This window comes from Haliotis rufescens, unplaced genomic scaffold (genome assembly GCF_023055435.1).
Source record: "Haliotis rufescens isolate VD_foot unplaced genomic scaffold, xgHalRufe1.0.p SCAF_22, whole genome shotgun sequence".
Taxonomy (NCBI): Eukaryota; Metazoa; Mollusca; class Gastropoda; order Lepetellida; family Haliotidae; genus Haliotis; species Haliotis rufescens.
Window position 1 is genome coordinate 5,254,814 of NW_025963913.1, and position 24,220 is coordinate 5,279,033.

At 38.6% G+C, this 24,220-nt stretch overlaps 1 protein-coding gene across 2 annotated transcripts; it reads left to right on the forward strand.

Moving 5' to 3' along the window:
• The first annotated feature begins 4,088 nt into the window (after positions 1-4,088).
• LOC124136292 (mannose-1-phosphate guanyltransferase beta-like) lies at positions 4,089-23,808 on the forward strand. 2 transcript variants are annotated; one of them, XM_046502176.2, is made up of 10 exons: positions 4,089-4,178; positions 13,222-13,361; positions 14,483-14,563; positions 15,749-15,797; positions 17,429-17,571; positions 18,771-18,929; positions 19,544-19,622; positions 20,172-20,299; positions 20,597-20,779; positions 21,205-23,808. In XM_046502176.2, exons 2-10 carry the CDS (start codon positions 13,233-13,235, stop codon positions 21,334-21,336), a joined length of 1,083 nt encoding a protein of 360 aa, XP_046358132.1. In that variant the 5' UTR covers positions 4,089-4,178; positions 13,222-13,232; the 3' UTR covers positions 21,337-23,808. The 2 variants fall into 2 exon arrangements, with proteins under 2 accessions (XP_046358132.1, XP_046358131.1); XM_046502175.2 differs by lacking the exon at positions 4,089-4,178 and adding an exon at positions 9,645-9,791.
• The last annotated feature ends 412 nt before the right edge of the window (positions 23,809-24,220 follow it).

Consider the following 24,220-nt stretch of genomic DNA (forward strand, 5'->3'; position numbering starts at 1 on the left):
AGGGAGCTGGGTATGGTGGATGTTTGTGTGTTTATGTAATTTTGATTTGGTGGATTATAGTGTTTTTAGATGCGTTTTATTAGTTCCGTTTTGATTAAGAATACGCCTAAGGCCTTGAAGTTTTCTAGTTTATTTTGTGGGTTTAGTATTGCTTCTAGAGTGAGCGCCTTGTTTAGATTGAGGGTGGTTTGTAATGCGGTTCGATGTGTTAGGTAGTGTGTGCAGTAGATGAGTGCGTGTTCTGGGGTTTCTAGTTGTTTGCAGTGTGGGCAGTTACCTGTAGTATGTTTTTTTTTTTTTTTTTAGAAGGTTATTTAGGTTGGTGTGTCCTGTTTGGAGTTTAGTGATTACTCTGTCGATTTTTGTTGATGGATGGTGAATTTTTGGTTTGGTTAGTGGTTTGCTGAGTACTTTTTTGATTTGGCTATTTGAGTTTAGATATAGGTTATGCCATTTTTGGGTGATTTTCTGCTTATTTACACTTTTAATTTCTGATTTTGAGATGGGTAAGTTTAAGCTTATTTCTGGGATTTTGAGGGATAGTTTAGCTGCCTTATCGGCGTTTTCATTACCGTATATTCCTACGTGGGCGGGTATCCACAAGAAGGTTATTTGTTTGCCTGCGTTAGTTAGGTCGTTGGAGCTTTTAAGTATTAGATTTATTAATTTAGGTCGGTTTTTGGTATTTTTGTTTTGGAGGGCTTGCAGTCCACTTAGGGAGTCGGTAAGTATTAGGATTTTATTGTGGTTTGGGGATTCTTGACTATGGAGGGCTGAGGCCATGCCCATTAGTTCTGCCGTGAATATTGATTGGTTGTTTGGGAGTCGGAAGGATTGTGTGGTTTTAGTTGGTTGTGTGGTATGGACTCCGAAACCTGTGTGTTTTGAGGTCGGATCTGAAGATCCGTCCGTGTAAATGTGACACCAATTTGGCCAATTTTCGTGTTTGTATGCTAGTGTGGTGGTTTTAGCTATGTTTGGGTCGGTTTGTTTATTTATTTGGCTAGCTAGTGTTGTGTCTATTTTGGGTATTTTAAGTTTAGGGGTGAAGATATTTGATTGTTGGCAGTTTTGTTTAAGATTTTTAATTTGGTGTTCATTTAGGTAGTTTGTTATTCTTTGGGATATTGGGGTGTTTACGAGCTAGAGGTTGGTTTTTGGGGCTGATATTTTGGTTTATTAAGTTTTGGATTAGAGGGTTTGATTGGGATGCGGCCCAGAAATTTAAGCTTAGCTGTTCCCTGCGTAGACTTAGTGGCATTTCTCCTGTTAAGGCCTGAAGTGAAGTGTAGGAGGTGCCATGTTGGGTGCGTGTAATTAGTTTGAGAGCCTGATATTGTATTGAGTCAAGTTTTTTAGATAGAGAGTTGTTTAGGGTGTTGTATATGGCGCACCCGTAGTCTAGCTTTGATCTAATTAGTGATATGTAGAGTGAGAGGAGGGTATCTTTGGAGGCTCCCCAGTTTGAGCCAGTGAGGCATCTTAGGGTGTTTAGGTCTTTACCGCATTTAGTTGTTAGGTTTTGGATGTGAGCATCCCAGGTGAGATGTTCATCGAAAATAAGTCCTAAGAATTTGGTTTATTTTGGAAATTTGATTGTTTGATTGTTTAGCTGGAGGATTGGGGAGGCGGGTTTCATGTTTTTATGTTTGAATACTATTCCTGTTGTTTTTTCTGAGTTAAGGGAGAAGCCCCATTTGTCAGCCCATTGTTGTATATTTTTAAGAGATTTTTTGAGTAAATTTTGGACCATGTTCATGCTTTTAGTGCGGATCCAGATGGCTCCATCATCCGCGAATTTTGATGTGTTTACTTTAGGGGATAGGCCCTCGAATAGATCGTTTATCATTATATTGAAGAGGGTGGGGCTGAGGATACTGCCCTGTGGAGTACCATTTTCTAGGGGACATTGGTCCGATAGAGTTTGGTCTATACCCACGGTTATTTTACGATTGTTTAGGAAGTCCTGGATGTAGTTTATTATCTGACCTTTGAGTCCTATTTTTTTAAGTTTTTGTATTAGCCCATCGTGCCATACCATGTCGAAAGCTTTAGAGAAGTCTAAGAAGATGCTTGTGGTATATTGTTTATTTAGTTGTCCTGTCTTAATATCTTGTTCTAGTCGGGCGAGGTTATCTAGGGTTGAGCGGCCAGGAGTGAAACCGCTTTGATCAGGGTTTATGATGTTATTTTGGGTTAAGTAATGTTGTAATCTATTTTTAGCCATTGATTCCATTACTTTACATAAGTTTGAAGTTAGGGATATTGGTCTATATGAGTTAGCTTGATTAGCTGGTTTATTAGGTTTAGGGATTGGTATGACTAGGGCCTGTTTCCAGGGAGTAGGAACCTGTCCGTTTAGGTAGATGAGATTGTATAGTTTGAGTAGTGCCTGGAGTAGTTTTTTAGATTTTTAGTTTCAGTCTCTACTTTTGGCTATTTGGACTAGTTTTTGAACCTGGTGGTTTAGTTCGTGGGCTATGTTTAAATATTTGTAGTCGCGTTTTGCTTTATTGAAGACGATTTACGTTTTCGTCTAGTAAGATTTATACTGTTACTGTTAATTCATAAATTTCGGAAAACTTTAATTGTCTTAGGTCGTACTTTGCTTATGTTGTATTGTGATATGTAAATTACTGATGAGATTCACCGAATAAAGACTATACATATAATAGATGCTTATTGGTCTTCCCCGTGAAGAGCCGGGTAGAGGACAGGTCTTCAGCAACCCATGCTTGTCGTAACAGGCGACTAACGGGATCGAGTGGTCGGGCTCGCTGACATAGTTGATGCATGTCATCTTATTCCAATTGCGTGGATCGATGCTCGTGATATCAATCACAGACCGCCGTCATAGGCCTATCGCTGGAATTGTGCTGAGTGCGGCGTTCAGCAACAAACAAACACTGACCAAGATTGTGTTTCAGGTTCGTTTCTATTTTCTATATAGCCTACATAAGCTAATTAAATGTGTGTTTTTTTCTTATAGATACGGTAGATCTACACAGGCTTGAAACTATCCTAAATGCATAGGTGTATTCATATTTCGAACACGTATACGTACTATAGCATAAAATTGAAATAAATGAAGACCATTTTATATAAACGACATTGTATCAAAGAGTCGAGTTAATTTGTTGGTATTCTTGGTGGGGAAAAACTAAAAAGCGTTCCTCTCTCAACACGTTTGTTCTAAATATAAAAAATAAATCAGAAAAAATTCAACCATCTTACTTTTGAAAACAACTTTGCCCGAGGAAAGAGAAATTATAAAGCCTTCAGATAACTATTTCCCATGTCTCAAATTTACTACTTTTTTCTTTTCTGAAACTAGAAAATAATAATAAAATACATAAGATGGGTTCGTATGATGAGTATTTCATCAGAGAGCATCCCTTTCCATAAAGAGATAATCTAGCTACCCATATGGTCTCTGATTTCATGTTTTAACATATATATATTTTCAAACTACCAAGGTATTCCTGACAGACGACAAACATAGAATCAATCGATGACAATGATATGCTGTGTGGGAAATATGGTGACAAGTAGTGTCAGTGTTACGAAGAATAAAGCATAAATACTTCTGGATATAACTCGTTTTCGTCGGATGAAATCGGTGACGTTTTGCTGAGGTGCCATTTTAGCCTGCATGCACCCTATATTTCCACGTTGTTCGTGGTGGATATATTGTTGATGTCCGGAATATATTTTCGCTAATATGTATTAAATATAAGATCACATACGGTCTATCGCCTAGAAATAGTGTTTGTAACTTGCTATATCTGTAAAAAGTTGTGTTCCTAAAAATAATTCGGACGACTTTATAATTTCGACGACTAGATCTATATAAAATCGGTTGAACTGTACAGTTTCACCATAACTGTATCCCCGTCTTATTCAAGCGAGTATTTGTGTTACGTATGACAGTATGTCATCACGGATTTAGAGGAATATGTCGTTGAATCACATAGCAGACGATAAATGTTGATCAATCAGAGCACACATGATAAATTTTAATAATCTCCATGCTACCGGGCACAGCCGTAATATCCGTAACTTACCGATTACTCCCGAATGCTCGTTGGGGGTGTGGCAGGAACATCCTGTTAGCCTCGTTTCGAAATCCAGTAGCGTCGTGGCAAGAGAACGTTAGTGCATCTTTGACAAGAAAGAATGTAAGTGTTTGAATGGAAAACAATAAATTATGAGTGGATAGTCTGAATTATCAGCAAATAATAGCACCCATTACGCAAACCGTGGTCCATGTTGACGTGAACAGTTCGACTTTACTCGCACTTCATGACATCCAAAAGTACTGTCAAATCTGTCACTAGTTTATGATGAAATATCTCACTTCTTTGATTTAGGTGTTTGTCCAACTTATGTATGCAACAAGACTAACGTCTCTTTGATGCACACGAGTTGTGTTCAGTTGAGATGGTGCACTGGGGTAGCCAAGTGGTTCAAGCGTTCTCTCATCATGCAGAAGAGCCGGTTCGATTCCCACATTGATGTTAGCCGATAAGTCGTCATGTATCAGCCCTGACATGGCTGAGAAATCGTTGTGAAAACATACTCACACCTGTGACTATTGATTAATCCAGTGACACTACAGTCATTTCTGTGCAAGATTGAGAATATTCCAGGGTTAGAAACTAACAGTTTTTGTCCAATACTCCTTATAATGATAACATATAGCAAAACCCTTCTCGTCCTTATGATACCTTTACTATTGGGCAGTTTGGTAAGGACTACAGGACCAGTGCCAATTTCTAATGCTATATTCTCTCAGAATGTTTTCAGTTCTCTTATAAAAAAATATCTCTTTGGAGGGATAATATGGTAAATTTCAGCATTGGCTCTTTGGTCAGTATATTATCTAAATCAACCTTGGTAAATTGTTTGTTGTTGAAAACTGTACTTAGCAATATAACAGCGTTGTGATGTGGCATGTTTATATATAGCGTGAGAAATTCACACTAGTCCTGTAGTCCTTGCCAAACCTTTTCGGTTTGTAATCCATAATAAGCATTGTCGGCCTACCTTAAGAATATACAGTACCACAAACTTTTCAAACACTTGACAATACCCTTTGACTTAATTTAGGCCTACCTTTGGAATATAGTACCACAAACCTTTCAAACACGTGACAATAACCTATGACGTAATTTGTTGTATTTTGTTGCAAGTCACACCAGCGAAACAATGCCCTGTGTTGTCAGGGGTCAGGGGAGTGTGCATAAGCTCCTCCCAGTGATCTATCATCTCTACACGCAATATCTTTGAATACGCCCAGCAGTGTTGAGAGTTTTGAATATTTGTTTACTAAATATAGCCTGCCGCGGCGCATTTTATAGCAAGCGCTAGTTTACGAAAGCACTTTTATTTTTTATATATTTTTTATTTCGTTTTTCTCGTAATTCAAGTGGCTAAAATGGTTATAAATGGGAACTTATATACATATGTTATTTTTTTCGGTTCATTAATATTCATTATTATGCACAGGGATATTATATAGGAGCTGAACACATCCAAATGTCGGCAGTGTTAGGGTAGGTTACCCCGAACTCTATCCTTAGCCCTTGGATCCCCTTATGATCATAAGGGTTAGGTAGATCTACCCGTTTAGTGGCGATTATAAATTTTATAGCGGCTCCTAATATTCTTCACACAAAAACGTCAAGTTAAAAGGATGAAAGGGTTTTGTGTCCAATACTTTGGCTACTGGAAACTGTCCTGGAACATTCACACAAGCCACTTTCACCGGCTACATTGTTTCAGTACTGATTCAAAAGCGAACTCACCGTTGTGTCGTCACTAGCCATGCTCATGCCTCCCTCGTTCCTTACTATTATCCACATCATCCTTACAGTGTTTCCTGGGGCGGTCGGGTAGCCTAGTGGTTAAAGCATTCGCTTGTCACGCCGAAGATCCGGGTTCGAATCCCGACATGGGTACAATGTGTGAAGCCCATTTCTGGTGTCCCCTGCCGTGATCTTGCTGGAATATTGCTAAAAGCGGCGTAAAGGCAAACTCTCTCTCCCACTCACTCACTACAGTGTTTCCTACCACACTTTTCTGTCACAAAATTCACCCGACTATTTATTATATACCATGTCATTCATGCGTGCTCGTGAGTTCGACGTCTGACGTCTGGAGCCATTTTCAGTTCGCGCCATATCGGATCATTAATAATAATGATAATAATAATGATAATAATAATGTATGCATTTGTATAGATTATGGAATGGGACGACTGTGCCAAATGGCATCGGGATCATTCGTAAGTGTCCGTAGACTAAAGTCAAGAGACACTATGCCTACCCGTAACCTTCATAAGTGTCCGTCACCTATTTGACCCTTTTTGTTCAGTTCCATAATGTTGTAGGCATGACGCGGTAAATTTGCACTTAGTTTCACAGTGTGGACGTAGCTCAGTCGGTTAGCTGTCGGGCTAATAATCCGAAGGTCGTGAGTTCGCGTCAGACGGATTCTCACAAAAACTGGTTGCTTGTCTTTGAGACATGACCTACAGCAGAGATCGTTCTTGCGAGAAGTTGTGGTACTGTATTCTAAAGGTGCTCCGCATTGTCTTGTGTGTAAAAAAGTACAGGTTACCTGCTTCACTGGCTGAGAGATTAGTGATGTTATTTGATTATGATGTCATGGTAAATGATGATGTCATAATGTTCTGCAAAGCATTGTGATGCAATTTCATTGCAGTGATATCACCTTGATTTCATCCCAACGATGACTGCCTCCGTGGTCTAGTGGTAGAACGTCCACCTGGAGAGCAGAAGGTCTGGGATTTGATCCACGGCCAAGTCACACCAAAAGACGTTTAAAGATGGTACTTTTTGTTACCCTGAGTCAGTATACTGTGTATATGTGCCAGACAGGGTAACAACAAGTACTATCTTTTAACGTCTTTTGGTATGACGAAGACGGGGATTGAACCCCGGACCTTCTGGTCTCCGGGCGGACACTCTACAACTAGACCATGGAGGCGGTCGATTAAGAACATGAAAACATTTGGAAAATTTCTGTTGATGACATGTTGACGGTACACGTTTTGCAAATCCTGCAATCGACTGACATCTGTACGGCAGTTTACGAACCGGATGTCGATTTCATTGTGCTATTTTGATTGGGCTATGCAAAGACTCGTAAGGTCCAGTCAAATTAAAACTCCTTAATTCCAACCTAGTTCGGCAATTGGATTTATTTAGTCAGTTAACTCCCTTGATCAATTTTAATTTTTAAAAGTGTTCTGTTTATAAACAAAATTGGTCACTAGTGGGATACGATCTCAGCATCTGGTGCTTGCTAGCCTGGAGTTGTTGAGCATGCTTTCCCACTCCGCCCCTGGAGTACATGTCCTGGGTGAAGGAGCGGGGTGAGTCCTGAGCCTATGTCAGGGGACACACAACATTCATTTACAAGGGGCAGATAACCTGTAAGTCTTGACATTCAAGGAGGCTGCTCTGTTCAGTCAGTTCAAATTCCCCAATTGTAATAAAATCATTCCCACTGGTTGCAGTTATTGGTACAACGGATGTTATGGCTTTGTGGGTGGTGACTTGTGTTAAACTGATAACAGGATCAGTAAGGAGGATCAATGAAACTTTAATACTTTGTTTTACACAATTGACTTGTTATTAATATGTTGAAAGAAATATAATATATCCTAATTTAAGAAAGTAATTTTGAGAAAATAATGATATTTTCTAGGGCTGCAACGAATACACTATGAGGCGAATACGATTCATATCACGAATATAGAGTAACAAATATGAGTATTAATTCACAATTACAATAACAAGTCAGCAGTTTATGTAGTATTTATTATATTCAGTGAAACAATAACATCATAATTTATTTGACATTGTTTGTTAATTATTAATAAATTATACATTTATATACTGCACTTATCCAGGTACTAGTATCTGCTCAAAAGCACAATGACCAGTGACAACAATACTATCAAATTAAATATTATTAGAGTGTTGTCATTGAAAGAAATCTATGCATATAATATGTTGTTATGGATATTTTTAGGTACAGGGTATGTAAATATACATGATAGCATATTCATAAATATTCGATTCTAGTGGCCATGAATAACAAATTTAATTCATTAATGGTTACGGTTCGATTCACCGAATACGAGAGTGAATCGTAACAGCCCTAATATTTTCCCAATTTGCCTGCAAATTGGGCAGTTAGTTTGGAATCCTAGATAATACAACTCTAAAACGCTGCTTACAAACTATAATCAATTGTCCAAGAGTCCAAGATGTTATTTCTGCTAGTTGACTATGAGATGTCAATCTGCTCCTACCAGTAGTTATAACCCCTGGTTCCTGGCATTACCAAATGTCTGACCCATGAAGATCTGGGTGATAATTGGTCTCCAGGAACCCATGCTTGTTGTAAGAGGCGACTAACAGTTGTTGAGTCGTCTCAAGTAGGTAGGCTTTTTTTCCAGGGATTCATTCAGACCTGAGGGGCCCAAAATTCCCAATAAATATTGTTATAGTAATATATAACTAATATGTTATAGCTTTGTATTTCACTGATAACAGGACCAATATAGAGGAAGAGGCTTAACGATTAGTTTTACATTATTGCATTGAATGCAATGTTGAAAGGTAATGTCAAAATACCTGGTACTTTTGAATTTAAGAAAATGAAAAATTTAATAACATTTTTTTTTTTAACAAAAAACGCTTTTGCCCCATCTGCCTGTCAAGAGAACTTTGTTTGGAATCCTAGATAAATAATTGTTACTTTTTTTGTTTTTGCAACAACAGTTATTTTGAAAACTGATTATCTGATGGTATTATATTTTCATAGTTTCTTTATGTCATGATTGACTATTTGATTCAGATTAATTAATTTGATTAAAATGTTGTGAAGATTATTTTTGGAGAATTGGAAGACTACGTTATAAAAGTGCAGTATTAGAAATTGGCACTAGTCCGGTAGTCCTTGCCAAACTGGCCAATTCTTAAGGTATCATGAGGACTAGTAGAAATTAGCCATTTTTTAAGGGTTTTGCTAAGTGTTATCATTGTAAGGACTAGTAGACTAAAAAGGTTAATTTCTACCCCTGAAGTGTATTTGAAATACAAACAAATAATGTTCATAATAAACATATTTTCAGCAGTAGAAACCTTGAAACTAACATTTTTAGTCCACTAGTCCATATAATAAGATATAGCAAAACCCTTAAAAGTTGGAAAATTCTACTAGTCCTTCTGATACCTTAACTATTGGGCAGTTTGGCAAGGACTACAGGACTAGTGCTAATTTCTAATGCTGATTTTAATCAACATGATCAAAGAACAATAAAACATTGTGTGTGTTTTGCAAAGTGTAAGGCCACGCTTATATGTAAATCAAGCTACATTGTTCTGTCAAAGGTAAATTAACAAGCTTGTGGAGCAAATATATCAGATAACAATACTCTTAATTAGAAGTCATAATCTGCACTTGTCTAAATCAAAGAAAGAATTAAAAAGTAATTATAGCAGTTCAGGCTCCAGTTAGGCTTATCCTTTTGAGTCTGTCTACTGAAGGTTGAATGTTCAGATTGACTGTACGAAGGGCAGCAGTCCCAGCACTGTGTTGGTATGCAGCCATCAATCATGTACCAGCTTGTATGAAGCAAAGGATTGTTTGCTGTGGCCCCCACATATAAACTCAATGCCTCCATGTGTGTCAGTGTTGGTATCGACAGGCTACGTCACACATCACACCTTGGACTTAGGCAACCATGAAGAAAGGTAATGTTATGCTGTTTAGTGACATCAAGTTCATTTAATATTACTGTTAATCAAACCTGTGGAATAAGAGATGAGAACTTAAATCAACACTTGAGACAAAAGTTGATGTTTGATAATGTAAAGCGTGGACGTTTTGTATTACATTGAGATAGATCGTGAGGTGGTTATTTTGTAAGGCCGTGTGAAATAAAGCATGAAAGGGGCCCATGTTATAGCCCTAATGTTAAAAGTTGAAGTACTGTCAGGTCAGTTTGACAGTTACTGAGTACACCAAGATCATTGTCATAATGTGAAATGCTTAGATGTAGCTTACTAGCTTTCTATACTTAATCCCTGCCATTGTGTTGTGAGCAATGTCACTGGCCACACACAACACACACCTGTAGCAGTCACACAGTGGCAGAGAAGGCAGTCATGCTACATATGTGCCTAATATAAAGTTTTCATCAGAAAGATCTGGCTTGATGTTAAGCATGTTTTATGTTTTAAAATTGCTCTTATCAGTGTGTGTTTAACTTGTGACAATTAAGTTAACTATATCTGTCGGTCACATCATCAACATGTGTTGCAGTTAATCATTGAATATATGTCAGAATGCCTCTACTTGTGAGTGATAAGTGCTACGTCAGTAGTGATAGATTGAGGATTAAATGATCAATAGTGTTAGAATTTAAGCAGTGATTTTGCTAGAGACAAATGTCATGGGACATTTTCTTTTTTCTTTTCAAATTTTCATTCTTTATCAATCTGTATTTGAAAACAATTTAGGGTGACAGAAAGTATGTGTCCTAGAAAATGAACTGATCTGACAAGCTGGTTAGGATGAAAGTGAAGAGATCCTTGTCCTCACAAGATCTAGGAGGTATGGGACAAAACTAGTAGAGCAAGAAAGAATACTATGATGTTGGAGTCTGTGTTACAGAGTGATATACAGACAGACAGCAATGGGCAGGTAGTCGTGTACACAGGGAGTTAGAATGGAGAGTGGCCAGGACAAAAGAGAATTTGGGTGGGGTCAACTTGTGTAGCTGTGCATGTGGAGGACTGCTTGACATTGTAAATTATTAACATGGCTGCTTCAGTAGTTTGCATTGGAAATAACAATACCTGGTAATAGCATAAATACTAACTATGAATTCAGTTTTCAGTCCTTTCTTGTGTTGCACATGGTTTTGAAGAAACATTTTCTCACCCCATTATTAGATGACATTACACTCAATTATACTTTTTCTTCACTTCTGAGTATTCTAGAGAAAAGCTGCTACTAAAACTTACACATTGCTTTGTACTTGTTGTATATTCAATGTTGGTAAACATTTTGACAAAGGGATGACCACAGTTCACCAGACCCAGTGTTTTTGCTTAAGATTATTGACATTGGGGCATTTTATCAACTTTAATAGGACATTCTTCTACCATGTCTTAGGACACTTTGGATAACAGTGAGTCTGTGTCAAAGAAAATGAACCGATCTGAAACACTGAGACTGGTCTGTTAGTTTATGAATCGCTGGCAACAGCTGTAGCATCATGGCAGTTACAATGTCTTGGGTTAATTACGTGGTGTAACAAGACCGTGGAGCAGGGACATCATGCATGTGAGCATTGTATGTTGTATAATCCACGAAGCAGTATTAACCAGATAGAAGCTTTTTGTTTTCATTATATTACTAAAGCTTGTCAGGAAGTAAGCTTAAATGAAACTCTTAATATTTATATTTTCTTCCACATCTGTCACATTTTGGTCGCTGATCCATCATTGGAAGAATAATTGGATGTTGGTTCAAGTCTTGCTGTTGACAGCTGGTTTTTTGTTTTTGCAAAACAGAAATTTGTATTCACACAGCAATTTGTTTGTATCCTGACAAATGATGTGGAGTTCTTATATCCCGTTCATCTCTTTGCACTTATTGAAGTCTGACTTCCACCAAGTCACCGTTAGTTGTCTCTTATGACAAGCATAGTCGCTACAGCCAGCATGGGCTGCTGAAGACCTATTCTAACCGGGTTGTTGACCAATTCTGTGGTGACTCACTAGGTGACCACAATGAAAGACCAACGGTGACTGTGTGACGTCATCCCCGCTCACACCTTTGACCACTGGTTATTTCGTGTCCGAACATTGTGTTACATTGTGTTACATGCTATCACTGATTACAGTGCAAAACAACATTCAGTGACTCACTTTGGTTAAGCAATGAATTTCATGTCAGTGTGTAACAGTTCGGTCACCTGGATGTGGACTGCATGTCCCTTGCTTGTGTATTAGTTGTACACCATATGGTGATACACACAGTGTATGGTGATACACACAGTGTATGGTGATACACACAGTGTATGGTGATACACACACTGTATGGTGATACACACAGTGTATGGTGATACACACAGTGTATGGTGATACACACACTGTATGGTGATACACACACTGTATGGTGATACACACACTGTATGGTGATACACACAGTGTATGGTGATACACACAGTGTATGGTGATACACACAGTGTATGGTGATACACACAGTGTATGGTGATACACACACTGTATGGTGATACACACAGTGTATGGTGATACACACACTGTATGGTGATACACACACTGTATGGTGATACACACAGTGTATGGTGATACACACAGTGTATGGTGATACACACACTGTATGGTGATACACACACTGTATGGTGATACACACAGTGTATGGTGATACACACAGTGTATGGTGATACACACACTGTATGGTGATACACACAGTGTATGGTGATACACACACCGTATGGTGATACACACACTGTATGGTGATACACACACTGTATGGTGATACACACAGTGTATGGTGATACACACACTGTATGGTGATACACACACTGTATGGTGATACACACTGAATGGTGATACACACTGAATGGTGATACACACTGTATGGTGATACACACACTGTATGGTGATACACACACTGTATGGTGATACACACTGTATGGTGATACACACACTGTATGGTGATACACACACTGTATGGTGATACACACACTGAATGGTGATACACACTGTATGGTGATACACACACTGTATGGTGATACACACACTGTATGGTGATACACACTGTATGGTGATACACACACTGTATGGTGATACACACACCGTATGGTGATACACACACTGTATGGTGATACACACACTGTATGGTGATACACACACTGTATGGTGATACACACAGTGTATGGTGATACACACACTGTATGGTGATATACACACTATGGTGATACACACACTGTATGGTGATACACACACTGTATGGTGATATACACACTATGGTGATACACACACTGTATGGTGATACACACACTGTATGGTTATACGCACACTGTATGGTGATACACACACTGTATGGTGATACACACACTGTATGGTGATACATTTGGTGTTGTTACAGAACTAGGCAACATGAAGGCTCTGATCCTGGTGGGCGGGTACGGCACACGGTTACGTCCGTTGACGCTCAGTAAAGCCAAGCCGCTGGTGGAGTTTGGGAACAAGCCCATGCTGCTGCACCAAGTGGAGGCTCTAGTTGAGGTAACTGTTTCATCTCTTTACATCATTATCATTATCATGAGCCAAGGAATGGAGATGCATGTTTTTGTCTTTATCAATACTACTTAAGTAACATGTTCCACCCATTCAAAGTTTCATGCACCATCATTTATTGCACCAACTTTTGGTAGATAATTACAAGAAGCTTGTTCTATTTGTCCTTGGACAATGAAAATATCCAGGTACTTAGTCAGCAGGGAGGAGTCTGTAGTTGATAGAGACACTGGACAACATTAATTGTGTCCTGATACCCTAGCACACAAGAGACTACACGGGAGAGTATATCACCCACACCTCATGCTGACTGTTAAAATGTGTTGCCTGGCTGACAGTGACATTGTACTATCATGTTTGTCTGATCCATTTTGGAGGACTTGCCATGTTTAGCTGTAATAGTCCTGACTGCGCTGTCATACATTGTTTACTCAAGTCAATTTCTCAAATTGTTTCATGCATTTCCTTTTCAGCAATGTGTCATTAAAACATGCTTCAGAATTTATAGAGGTTGAAATATCATATCATTTTGTGTCTGAATTATGTTCTTACCTGTTAGTTGTCAGGGCTATTTCATTGTGGAATCTGATACACTTACCATCTTTACAGATAGAAAATTGAAAATAACAAGAGGACAGATATACTGATGGAAATACTTAAGGGAACATGGTGAAATATTGCACGTTAATGTTTTCTGGTGTGTTCAGTATAACTGGAGAAGGGGACACAGTGGTTTCAGCATTCTAAGGCCCCACCAGGGTCAACAGTCAGCCCAATATCCAGGCTCAGATGTTTTATCAAAGCAATACCCTTTTGGCTTTCATTCTACATGACTCTGACACATCCTGATTTGACTGCCCCAATCACTCGCTCACTTATGAGAGTTCATATGAAAGTTAATATTTGAGACATGCGACCCTTTTATCCCCCTCCCTGATTTCTTTCATCAATGAGACTACCTCCATGGTATTATAATATAGAGGTAGCCAAGCGTTCTGAATATGTGATCAGCTGACAGGTGTTTTCTGAGTGATACGGGAATTATTAATACTACCATTAGCTCCAGCAGGTTTTGACGGAGTACTGATTGCACACATGCTATGTTCCAGGCAGGTGTTAAACACATCATCCTGGCTGTCAGTTACCGAGCGGAGCAGATGGAGAAGGAACTCAAGTGTTTGGAACAACAGGTGAGGAAACAACATGGGAGGAAATCAATGTGTGAAATAGGGTATCTGCATGAGAATGTGTGAAATAGGGTATCTGCATGAGAATGTGTGAAATAGGGTATCTGCATGAGAATGTGTGAAATAGGGTATCTGCATGAGAATGTGTGAAATAGGGTATCTGCATGAGAATGTGTGAAATAGGGTATCTGCATGAGAATGTGTGAAATAGGGTATCTGCATGAGAATGTGTGAAATAGGGTATCTGCATGAGAATGTGTGAAATAGGGTATCTGCATGAGAATGTGTGAAATAGGGTATCTGCATGAGAATGTGTGAGTGTAGGGAGGACAACCTTCTGCTGATCTGTAGAATTTCTGCTTTCTGATTGGTTTGCTAGCTGTACCGAATTTCTGTTAGACAATGATATTGGTGATGACTGCGTCAAGCAAAAAGGCGTTTTTTAACCATTTCTTTCTCAAACCTTGCTGGTTGGCAATATAAAACATAGATTGTAGTCAGATTGTCACATTACTCATCAGTATTATTACCAAAGAGGTTTTTGTCAGTTTATCCTGGTAGAATAATAAGGCAAAGAAATGAGGTTGCCACCTCTGATTTGATACAATGCATTTTTCAGATTCGAAAATCTCACACTGTTGCATTTAGTTTCAAATTATTCACAAATATCACATCTACATTTGGAAATTCTTAACTGAAAACAGTTTATCTTGTATTTACTTTCAACTTCATTGATTTAATATGTCATCGTAGAATTTTGTTTAATTCCTCAAATCATGTCATGCATCCTGTTATATGCTAGAATGTGTACCGGTAGACAGAAACTTGGTGTTTCATATATGTGCATTGTCATTAGAACCCATGCTTGCCGTAAGAGGTGACTAACTGTTCAGACTCGCTGACTTGGTTGATGCATGTGATCGTATCCCAATTGTGTATACTGGCGCTTATGATGTCAATCACTGAACTGTCTGGACCAGACTCAATTAGTTACAGACCGCCGTCGTGTAGCTGGAATATTGCTGGGTGCATTAAAAAATAAAGCGAAAAAACATTGTCATAAGAGTCATTTTAATCAGACAAGCTTTTTTTTATATAATCAAAGTATTTAATTATATTAGTTTGAACATGTCAAGTACATATTATGACTATGAATAGCAACTCATGTTTTCATTGTTTTGTTTTCAGCTTGGAATTAAGATCACAATATCACTTGAAACAGAACCTCTTGGCACAGGTATGTTTAAAACTGATTACTCAGTCAAATCTTGAGACAAATATAGGTACCTTGGGACCTCGCCTACCCCAGAGAATGATCAGGTTCTCAGGCTTGGTGATTTTACTGATTACAAGTGGTCGTACACCGACAGCTTTCATCAGTGCTTGTGCATTCAATCACTGGTTGCCACTGTAACAGATGGACTGAATTATTGCTGACTGCAGTGTATAACAACATTCGCTCTCTCACTATATATATACAGTATTTCTGTGTACCCGTAATTACAGGTTTTTACCAATAAAATTAGGCTTGGACCGGTAATTCATGTATATTAAAGAATTGACCTTCACTTTGTAGTGAGTTCATTGGAGTATGAACCTTCATAGAGTGGGGGCCAAACTGTATGAATGTCGGAGCTTGCGACCCTGTTCATACAATGTTTGGCCCTCACTCTATGAAGGTTCATAGGGCAGTCTGGTAGCCTAGTGGTTAAAGCGTTCGCTCGTCACGCCAAAGACCCAGGTTCGAATCCCGACATGGGTACAATGTGTGAAGCCCATTTCTGGTGTCCCCGCCGTGATATTGCTGGAATATTGCCAAAAGCGGCGTAAAATCAAACTTACTCACTCACTCACACTATGAAGGTTCATACTCCAGTAAACTCACACAAAGTGAAAGTCAATTCTTATAGTTTTTTTATCACAATTTCATACCTCAAAGGATGTAGGCCAAGATCTAAACACAATTTCATTTAGTACGTGTGACGTCATGTTTACACTGACAGCCATACAACAACCAGCTATATCGCGGAATAAAATAGTTCCTGAAAAAGAGAGTTGACATGAGCGTATGGATGCATAACTTTCTCTTCAGAAACATCTTACACAACACATGTGTTCAAATAATATTACCATTAGATGAGAAATGTCTTTAAAGAACTACCTAAGTAAGTCAGTCACAATGACAGCGCGTCGTAATACATTTACATCAAGTACAAGACGTCAAAATGGCCAACACGATAAACGTGACGGGAGCGATTTCCGAAGTTGTTAATGAACCTGTGGCGGTTACATGTGTTAGTCATCATTGATCAACTGGCCGATCATTGAAAGGTGATTAAAGATGTGTCAAACAGACACTAAGGTAAATTCATAGTTTGCTGGAGACGGTCACTGTCAGCCTAGACACGGATTGAGTCGATACTACGATAATTTGGATGTGCATTTCTTCATTTGCTCATTAGGATGAGCCGTAGCGAGGATATTCGTGAACAATCATGCAGTCAAGCTCTCTGACTTTTATCAGTGCATACTGAAACGCAGAGACCAAGATTAAAGGTACTAAAAGATCAGAAACAACGCTTATGTATGTTTTCGTCCAAGGGAATTCCCAGGGGTTTCCCAGGGAATGTGGAAGTAGTCCGTCAGTGTTTACATCATTTCAAGAACACAGTCTCGTGAAAAACGTATGAATGTCAAATTGTGTCATTCATACACTTATGAACGTCAATTTCGCGGTCATGTGACCGACCTCTCGTCCAATTGAAAAGCCGTATATCGTGTAAACTTCAAATTAAAAAATTATATATATATGTGCAGCATGTGTATGTGTTTTGTGTAATATAGGAGTTATGTGTATTTGTGTTGCAGCTGGTCCTCTGGCCCTGGCCCGAGAGCTGCTCACACAGGATGAGGATCCCTTCTTTGTGCTCAACAGCGACATCATCTGTGACTTTCCCTTTAAAGACATGCTGCTGTTTCACAGGAACCATGGCAAAGAGGGAACCATTGTGGTAGGTGCTTTGATTTGTTGTTTTTTTGTATATTTTTTAACGCCACACTCAGCAATTTTCCAGCAGTATGATGGCGGTCTGTAAATAATCAAGTCTGGACCAGACAATCCAGTAATTGACTTCATGAGCATCAATCCACACAATTCAGATACGAAGAGATACATTTACAAAGTCAGCAAGTCTGACCACCAGTACCGTTAGTCGCCTCTTACGGCAAGCATGGGTTGTTAAAGACATATTCTAACCCGGATGCATGTCATTGTATCCCCATTGGGTAGATCGATGCTCATGATGTCAGTCAAGTGATTGTCTGGTCCAGACTTGATATCTGGAATAATGCTGAGTGCGGCATTAAACAACAAACAAACAAACAAACAAACAAAACTGATGAATGTTGTTACCTGATACCTTATCTTACATATTGTGTTACTCGGTGAAAATTGTGCTACCCGATAAATGGTGTGTTTTCTGATGAATAATGAGTTAACTGATGTCTTGTGTTAATAGATGAATGTTGAGTCACGTGAGACCTTATCCTACATGGAGCTTCAGTACAAGAAGCTTGAAAGTTCCAATAATCCTTTTTAAAAATGCAAGTTCTGTCCATCTTACCGAAGCAATGGCTTTAACTTACTATTAAAATCCAGTTTCCACCCTTGCCAAACAAGGCTGGAATTCTGGAGTAAGATTTTGGCTGGACTAACGAGTCTAGGCATAGTGCAATCAAAGTCACGTAACGAACGAGAGATCCGGTTAATAAACAACATGGATTTCAACATACACATTTCGGTCGTCTATAGGATTTGCAAAACATGTGCACCGCCAACTGGGCGTTGACAGATATTTTGCAAATATATTCATGTTTTTAATCAAGATCCTCAAGTGATTTGATGCACTTCGTGAAGTAAGACCTGTTTTATTACAATATAGATCTTGATAATCGATCTGATTGTCTTGACTGGACGCATTTCGACACAACTGCAAGTGATATTGAGAGGAGGAATCTGATTAGTCCATAGGAGACACATAACTTGCAATAGCCACTGGTGGCGCTACTATCGAGCCTGAAAATTCCAGCCTTGTTTGGCAAGGGTGAGAGCCAAAATAGATTTATTGACATAGAAGTGCTTTATAGCCCTAAGAAATATGAATCTACATGCAGAAATAGAGTGGTTGAGAGTATTTGTGAATGTTCTCAGGTGACGAAAGTAGAGGAGCCCTCCAAGTATGGTGTTGTGGTGTACGATGCAGAGAATGGCAGGATCAACCGGTTTGTGGAGAAACCCCCAGAATATGTGTCCAACAAGATCAATGCTGGAATGTACATCCTGAGTCCGTCCATGCTCAAGCGTATTAAGGTAAGATTGGTTGGAAACATGTCTTGATCAATCACTTAAATTATCTCCTCTTGGGCATAAATGCAAGTAATGGTCTTAAATGTTCAAAGTGATCTGCTGGAGTAAAAATATTCATACTAGAATAAATTATTCCACCCAACCAAGATAAAAATGTTCACTATAACACTACCTGTGTGATAACAAGAGTTGGACTCCATTTAACATACTGATACAAAAATGATATGGTGAATTTTACATTTATTCAAGTACCATTTATAGACTCTGCAACATTTTGTAAAATCACAGGAACATATATAAAAAAAACACTCGTAGTTTAACAAGACCATCCATCCACTCACCATGTGAAAGAAATATGGTTCATCCCAGACTGCAAACATCTACAACTCTAGCTGAAAATGTTAAACAGAATTGTGAGGATTGTAGGTTCAGAATACAAGTAAGTAACACGACACTACAAAATAAGAGGCAATAGCAGTAATACCTGACATCAAATGACATAAGAAGAAACAATGTTACTTCAGAGTCATGAACACTATCAATCGTGGGGGTTTCGAATGTAATACAAAGTGTGTCTTTGGCAATCACCTTATTCCATTGGGGGTTTAAATTTTCAGCTGCAACCAACATCGATAGAGAAAGAAGTTTTTCCCTTTATGGCCCAAGATGGTGAACTCTATGCAATGGAATTACAAGGTAGGTTTAATCATCATTTCCACAAGGGAGAGAAATATACTTTACTATTTTATACACACGTGGCCCAGAAGTGCAAGGCACCACAATTTGCTGGGCAGATTTGTATCCCTCAGGCATGCCATATTGCCACTCACTCACTCAGTCATGAAGGCAGAATTAGGTCCTGTAAAGGTTCTGATGTTAGCAGTGAGGTTCTAGTTTTGTAGATTTGGAAATTGTGTCATGATTTTAATTAGAGTGTGAGTTAAGTTTCAGAGATTAATTTCTTCATGATTTTAATTGGAGTGTGAGTGAAGTTTTAGAGATTAATTTCTTCAGTGTATAGTGGAACCTTATGAGAACATCATTTTCTGGAACGTTTACCATTTAACACCTCTGACAATCTACTGAAATGTAAAGGCTTGGTAGCTGATATAAACAAAGTATGTGTGTAGTTTTGTCTTGCAAGCATGAATTCAATGTAGGCATCGTTAGTGTGTATTGTTCTACCAGTTTTCTTTCTGTTGGTCATGAGTGTGAACATGTCTGATGTTTGGTGTTGTGTTGCAGGTTTCTGGATGGACGTTGGTCAGCCCAAGGACTTCCTGACAGGAATGTGTTTATATCTCAACTCCCTCAAACACAATCACCCAGAGAAGCTACACCAAGGTCCTTCCATTGTTGGCAATGTGCTGATTGTAAGTTTGTTTGAATGTGCCAGAATTCTGTTGTAGCCTCAAGGGACCAGCAGAAAGCACAATAGCCATCATACGGGGACATTTTGCTTTACATAGTTTACCGTTATTGTTTTCTCAAAAACATTGCAGTAAACACAAAATTGCAAAACAATACTTTGAACAATGTCCAAATAAATAAATTGAAAAGCTCCTGATACAGTAATAGATTTGTTTCTATTGATGGTGAAAACATTTATAGATGTTAGTGCGCAGGCTCAATCTATCTGTCTGTTCATATATGGGTTTTTTTCTGTCCAGGATCCCAGTGTCAAACTTGGAAACAACTGTCGAATAGGCCCCAATGTTACATTAGGCCCAGATGTTGTCATAGAAGATGGTGTTTGTATAAAAAGGTGTACAGTGCTCAAAGGTGCGACCATCAAGTCTCACTCCTGGCTGGAGTCCTGTATTATCGGCTGGAACTGTACAGTGGGCAACTGGGTGAGTAGTCCCTACACTTAGGCTGTAATGTTCTTTTTGCTAAATCCTTAGCAATATTCCTGCTGTATGACAATTGCCTGTACTAACAGAATCTAGACCAGACTAATAGGTAATTGAGTTAATGAACAAAATAAGACAAAATGACACTAAGTGTAATATATGGATGTTTATATGTCATAATGACAGAGAGGAATAATTACAGTACACATCTGAAGGAAAGAATCTTAAAAGAAAGAGGTTATTTAAAGTTCCCAAGTGAATGGAAACCAGATATGTAAACATTTCGGATTACTACTAAACTCAACATTGAGTTAATGACAAAGTTATTTGACATTGTACAGCTAACAGGTTGGAATTATGGGTGTACATTTTCCCCTGAAGTTTGAAGATTGGCTGTGTGTGTAGTGATGGGTTTCACGTTGCAGGTCCGGATGGAGAATGTGTCAGTGCTTGGGGAGGATGTTATAGTAAAGGATGAACTGTACATCAATGGAGGTCGCATCCTGCCACACAAGTCCATCTCCGAGTCCGTGCCAGACCCTCAGATCATCATGTAAGACAGCTAGCGGTGTAGTGAAGGACTGAAGCAGTACACAGAAGTCCATGGTTGTGGCATGCCAGAAGCTAAGAAATGATCACATCACTTTAAGAGGTTTTATTCTCGACTACTTCATTGCCATTCACTGACTCAAGTTCAAACCTCTTGACACACTTGGGTCTAATGGGATGTGTGCCGATTAACTTATATTATTCCTGGTGTGATGCCCTCAGACCACTGGATGTCTTAGTGTCACGTTTGTCTGTTGTGCTTGAGGTCACCTTTACCTATCTTAAACCATCTACAAAAATGTATTTCCTCTATGAATCAAAACAATTTGTTTTCAGCAATTCACTTTTGAAACTGCATAGGAGATGATTCAGTTTGAAAAATACACCTGATTGTCGGATTTTTAAAATACACTACCTAATTGTCAGATTTTAGAAAAAATGTGTTTGTCTGAAAGTGGAAATGAGATGGCTGCTTGCTGGTGCTTGTCCTAATTTTGCATAGCCATTCAGCCATGTCATGAAGCTTGTAATTTCTATTAAACGATCACTATCCTAATAATAGGGATACCAGGTTTATGGTATAAATAATCAATACTCTAGTAATCGGGAGACAGTGTCATTCAACCCCTGGTTTACAGTGATGGATCCTACTGCTGATTGTGTTCAATAACAATGTATATACCACCATCTGGTGGAGCCATTGTAAACTTGTTAATACCGAGTTACAGTCAGGAGTGGGAGTGTCTGCTGCTGAGATTAACTGTGTTTGTGACTGATCCATGTAACAATTCGTACAACTGTCCCAAATACTTTGCCATTTTGACAACTTGGTTGTCACTTGAAAGGTTATGTATATATTCTGCTATTTATGTGGTCATTGTGAAATAACTGTTGGTATATGTTCATTTTACATTATTAATGACATGTAAGACTTGTTGTTTTTGATATTGTTATGGCATAAATTCCTTAATACCACAAACTTGTTGGGAGAAGATTTATTATGGAGGTGTGCGACTGGTGTAGTTATAATAGCAGTATTTTCTACTGGTACCTGGTGGGGAAGGGTTGTCCATGAAGTCACACATCTGCTAGTTACATTATTATGATCTACTAACATTACATAATCATGGATAAAAATAGTCTCCCCATTGTGTTCATTCTAAGAGTACATGACATCCGGTTCATAAACATGGCGTCAACAGATATTTTCCAAATCATTTCATGTTATTAATCAAGGTGCTCAAGTGATTTGATGCACTTCGTGGGATCTTGATTATCGATCAGATCGTCTTGACTGGGTGCTGCCATTTTGTTTGAAGCAATTTCAAGTGATATGAGAGGTGAAATCTGATTGGTCAATAGGAGGGACATAACTCATAATAGCCACTAGTGGAGCTACGGTCGAGCCACATAATTCCATCGTAGTTCAGCTAGGGGGGAAACTGGACTTTTGTAGTCATTTAACACCCTTGCCTCGGGAAGATGTGCTTGTGTTAAAGGTAATAATACTTCAATCCAACTGAAATGTCACCAGTCTCAGCTGGCAGGCTTTATTTCCGACACTGATGTGACTATACTTCAGATGACATTGTGTTAAGATAAGAGATGTACAACTTATGTGTTCCAATACTAGTGTCCTGTAGTACGGAAGTACATTGCAGGGTTAGATCTCACTAGTCGGACATCACTGTTCCAGTTTAGCCACACAAAATTCTCGAGAAATGTGTTCCTATGTTTGTTATAATTTAGACATGAGCAGACAATGTTATTGTTCTCGATTGATATTATTTCACAAGTTGTCATTCTTAAGTATAATGGTTCCCTTGATAACAGAATTCCAGCCTTCATAATTCAGAACAGGACATTAAACCTTTTCCCTTTTGTTTGCCATTTTATGTTTAAGACAAGCATTCTCCTCCCACTATAGATATCAGCACCCTGAACATGCTTGCATGCTTTTTATGCTAAACAATTGTGGATGCGCTTCAAGTAGATGGGTAGAATTAGTGAAAATATGTTGGATGGGCTTATTTATTCATGGGGCTATATTTGGCCCTTAGGGTCATGCTGCATAGGCATGAAGAAGCTGACCTGGCTGTCTGGTTTCATAGCATTTATTTAATTTGTAATTAAGTAAATACTTACCATTGTCAAAATGTCTTTCTGAAAAGACAGGTATCACGTACATTTGCAGACGTCAAAACCTTTAAAAAAGAAAATGTTGACACTACTGATGGGGAAGTTAGGGCTTAGATAACAAATATATCTGGTTGTTTTGGAAATTTGATCTAGGGGAAATGTAGGGGAAAGAATCTTTGTGATGATAGTGCCACATGTGGAGTTCATTTGTTTGTAATGACCCCTGCACGATCAGATGTGTTACGGAGGACAGACAGAATGTGGGAATGACAGTTGGTTGTGTGTATGATGTCAGATGTATATAAGCTGTATCATGACCATTAAAACATTTTCTATATTAATTTGTGTGTTGTGTTGTGTTGTATGAGCTGCCATACATGTTATTGAACCAAATAACATAATATTACACCCCTTTATTAGCTCACATTTAGTTGTAACTGAAAGTCATGTGAGCATGTCCGGGATCCATCGGCGTTGTCGGCTCTGGAAACATCCACTCCTCAGAATCCACTGAACCAATGAAGCGGAAACTTCAATGATGAAACCTGAATTTGTTCAACAGGTTCCATTCTGCTTTTCAAAATGCAATAACTCGGAAATCTTTTGATCAAATGTAATGAAAGTGTATGTAGTTAGTAGTAGGGTGAATGAGTGAGTATGGTTTTATGCTGCTTTTAGCAATATTCCAGCAATTTCATGGCGGGGAACAGCAGAAAGTTAGTAGTAGGGCCTAACATACATGTTCCATGTTTT

Coding starts and splice junctions, on each gene's coding strand:
- LOC124136292 (XM_046502175.2), top strand. Junction 18,930..19,543: donor CCATGCTCAAGCGTATTAAG/GTAAGATTGGTT, acceptor TTAAATTTTCAG/CTGCAACCAACATCGATAGA. Junction 19,623..20,171: donor CTATGCAATGGAATTACAAG/GTAGGTTTAATC, acceptor GTTGTGTTGCAG/GTTTCTGGATGGACGTTGGT.